The following is a 3,624-nucleotide window of genomic DNA, read 5'->3' on the forward strand; positions in this document are numbered from 1 at the left end:
CCAAACTCCCCAAAAAAACCCCAACTCCCCCCGAGAACTCCCCAAACCTCCTCAAAATCCCCAACTTCCCCCAAATCTCCAAACCTCCCCAAAGGGCCCCCAACCCCCCCCCAAATCTCCCTAAAACCCCACTCCTCCATCCCCAAACTTCCCTAAGTCCCCCCAGACAGCCCCAACCTCCACAGGGTCCCTGTCCCAGTTTTTGGGTGCTCACAGTGACGGCGGCGTGCCCCAGCTGTGCCCAGCCGTACAGGTCCAGCAGCCGGTGGATGCTGCCCACCTTACAGCGCATCAGCCGCTCGCCCTTGGCCAGCGCCGGCCCCTCCGTCCCGTGCAGGTCGTTAATGGGGGTGACCGACGCCAGCCCTGGCGATTGGGGACCCCCCTGTCAGCAGTGGGGCCCCCCCAAGCCGCAGGGGGGTTCACCAGGGACGGGAGAGAGTTGTGGGGATGGGTTTGGTGCCCCCCCCCCCATGGTTTGTTGGCCCTCAAGGTTTGGTGACCCCAAAGGTTTTAGATGTTCCCAAGGTTTGTCTGGTGGTCCTCAAGGTTTTGGGGGTCCCCAAGGCCTCAAAGGTTTGGTCGGCCCCAGGGTTTGGTGGCCCCCAAAGATTTGGTGTTCCTCTAAGTGCTGTGGAGTTCCCAAGGGTTTGGTGGCCCCCCCCAGGGTCCCAAAAGTCTTAAAGGTTTGATGACTCAAAAAGTTTTGGGGGTCCCCAAGTTTTACAGGCCCCAAAGGTCTTAAAGGTTTGATGACCCCAAAGGTTTTTGGGGATCCCACAGGTCCCAAAGGTTTGGTGACCCTAAAGGTGTGGCCCCAAAGATTTTGGGGCCCCTCAAAGGTTTGGTGTCTCCCGAGGTTTTGGGGGCTTTCCCACCCACGCCCCTCCCCATTAAACCCCCCGTGAGTGCCCCCAAACCCCGGCGTGCCCTGCATACCCATCGGGGAGGTGGGCAGGGCGGCGGGGGACGTGGTGGCCATGAAATCAGCGATCTGCCGCAGCGCCCACACGTGCGACGAGTTGTTCCCCTTCTTCATCTGCTCCTGGATCAGGCTCTCCAGCTCCTCCCGGAAGGACTGCGGCACCCGGGGGACATGGTGACATGTTGAGGGGACCATTGGGGACACCCGGGGGATGGGGGAGGGCAGCATTACTGTCTTGGTGGAAGTGGCACAGCCAGCTTGGTGTTAGGAACCCCAGTGGCTTGGTGGCACCGTGATGGGTGGCACCAGCAGCTCGGTGGCACAGCGATGGTGGCATCACCACCTTGATGTCAGTGTCACCACTGGCTTGGTGGCACAGTGGCAGAGGGGGCACTGGCAGCTCAGTGACAGCAGCACAGGAGCAGCGACATTGACAGGTGGGGACATGCACCGAGCCAACACTTGGTGGCATCGCGGTGGCACCGATTGGCTTGGGGACAGGAGGGACGCGGTGGGGAAAGGAAGGATGGGGTTGGGGGCAAGAGGGCTGGACTTGGGGACAGGAAGGCTGGGACAAGAGGGAAAGGGGTTGGGGACAGAAGGGGTGGGGTGGGGGATGCGGAGGAAGGGGTTGGGGACACGAAAGACAGGGTTTGGGGACAGGCGGGACGGGATGGGGGGCAGGAGGGACGGGGTTGGGGATAAGAGAGGGGGTTTGGGGACAGAAGGGACAGGGTGGGGACAGGGGCTCACCGGGCTCTGGAGGATCATGGTCACCCTCTTCTTCTGCTCCATGAGGTTGAAGTCCTGGCGCAGGTCGCCCCCCCCGCCCCGCGCCCGCAGGAACTCGGCGTCGTCCTGGGGGGCGCAGCGGGGCCCGGGGGCGGGGGGCTCGGGCAGGGGCTCGGGGCTGGCGGCCGTGCTCATCCTGCGGGACACGCGGCCCGGCGCGGGGCGTCACTCCCGGCACGCGCACCATCCCAAAATGCAGATTGGGAAGAGGCCACCCAAAAATACCCCACAGCTGCACCCCGCAGATAAGGCCCGCGCGGCCCCGCCCTGCCCCGGGGGGGTGACGAGTTGGGCAGGTTGGGGACACCCGGGCCGGGGGGGATCCCCTGCTGCCTGCACTGCCCAACCTCAGTGTTAACACCCCCTGAGGCAGCGACGGCTGAGAACGGGCACAGCTCAGCGCAGCAGTGGCTGAGAACGGGCAGCTCAGCGGATGTGCACTAATGGACATGGTGGCTGAGAACGGGCACAACTCGGTGCACGGATGGGAGCTGAGAACGGGTGCGGCTCAATACACGGACCGGCAGCTGAGAATGGGAACAGCTCAGTGCACTGGTGCGAACTGGGAATGGGAGCAGCCACCAAGAACGGGCACAGATGGGGGCACTGTGGGCACAGTGGCTGAGAATGAACACAACTCAGTGCACCGATGGGAGCTGAGAACAGCCAGCTCAGTGCATCGATGGGAGGAGCAGCAGTTGAGAACGGGCAGCCTGGCACACTGATGGGAGCAGTGGCTGAGAACTGGCACAACTCAGTGCACTCACTGATGGGCATGGTGGCAGGATGTGGGTGGCAGCCAGGAACGGACCCAGCTCTGCACACCAATGGGAGCAGCAGCTGAGAACGGGCCAAACTCAACGCACCGATGTGGGTGGTGGCCGAGAACGAGCACAGCTCGCTGCAGCAGTGGGGCAGGGGCTGAGAACGGGGACCACTCGTGCATCAGTGGGAGCAGCTGCTGAGAAGGGGCAGCTCAGTACACCCACGGGAACAGGGGCTGAGAACAGGGGCAGTTCAGCACACCCACGGGAGCTGAGCACCGACAGCTCAGTGCACCGATGGGCGCTGAGAACGGGCACAGCTCAATGCACTGAGGGGCGCCGAGAACAGCTACACCTCAGCACACCCACGGGCGCACCCCCGTGACCCCCACCCCGAATTGGGGTCACCCAGCACCGCGGGGTTGATGCTGCAGTGCCACCGCATGTGTCAGGGTTCAACCAACACGCCCCATCCCCGCCCTGGGGACCCCCAAAACCCCGGTACTGACCCCCCCACCCCCAAGGGCATCGTCACTGAAGTGCTTTGGGGGTGCTGCTGCCCAGGCTCCCCCAAAGCACAGGGCGGGGCTGCCCCCCCAAACCGCGGAGGGTGACCCCCAAGCCCCTCCCATCACGAGGTGCAGAAGTAGAGCCCCCCCCGAAATCAGAGCCCCCCAAATTTCAGTGCTGGGTGCACACCTGGCTCAGTGGGGAGACCTTGCCTGGCGTAAAATCCGAGGGGGGGTCCCGGTGCCCCCCAGGCCGCAGGGCCTGAGCACTCCCAGGGGGCAGAGGGGGCTCTAAGGGCCCCTCCTCAACCTCGGGGGGGCTGTGGGTGGGGTAGGACCCCCTAAAGCTGCCCCCTCCCAGCATCCTCCCCCACGCCGCCTCCGCCCTCGCCGCGCCCAGCGCCGCTGCGGCAGCCGCAGGGCGGGGGGGGAGAGGGAAAACCGGGATGGATCTGGGGGGGCTGCAGCATCGCCCCCCTTCACCCTCCCGGGGGGTGGGGATGCGGTGGGGGGAGGGGTGGGGTCGGGTACCACCGAGGGATGAAGGCCTAGGAAAGGGGGAGAGGGGAGGGATGCAGCCCCCCCACACCTGCATGCAGCCAGATGGGGAGGGGGGTGGAAAAGGGGGGGGTCA

At 65.0% G+C, this 3,624-nt stretch overlaps 1 protein-coding gene across 1 annotated transcript in view; it reads right to left on the bottom strand.

Annotated features, from left to right (window-relative positions):
• The window catches only part of LOC114071386 (beta-adducin-like), a gene marked incomplete at its 3' end in the record, with an annotated part of 7,707 nt that extends 5,855 nt beyond the window's left edge, over window positions 1-1,852 (bottom strand). Inside the window, exons 1-3 of the mRNA XM_027909214.1 lie at window positions 1,679-1,852; window positions 940-1,078; window positions 215-366 (exon numbers count right to left, since the gene is read on the bottom strand). Of these exons, the coding sequence (XP_027765015.1) occupies window positions 215-366; window positions 940-1,078; window positions 1,679-1,852 (465 nt within the window). The remainder of the gene's footprint in view (window positions 1-214; window positions 367-939; window positions 1,079-1,678) is intronic.
• Between the last annotated feature and the right edge of the window lie 1,772 nt (window positions 1,853-3,624).

Source organism: Empidonax traillii, unplaced genomic scaffold (genome assembly GCF_003031625.1).
Source record: "Empidonax traillii isolate 1590-97213 ecotype Southwest subspecies unplaced genomic scaffold, ASM303162v1 scaffold1990:size45835, whole genome shotgun sequence".
NCBI classification, from domain to species: Eukaryota; Metazoa; Chordata; class Aves; order Passeriformes; family Tyrannidae; genus Empidonax; species Empidonax traillii.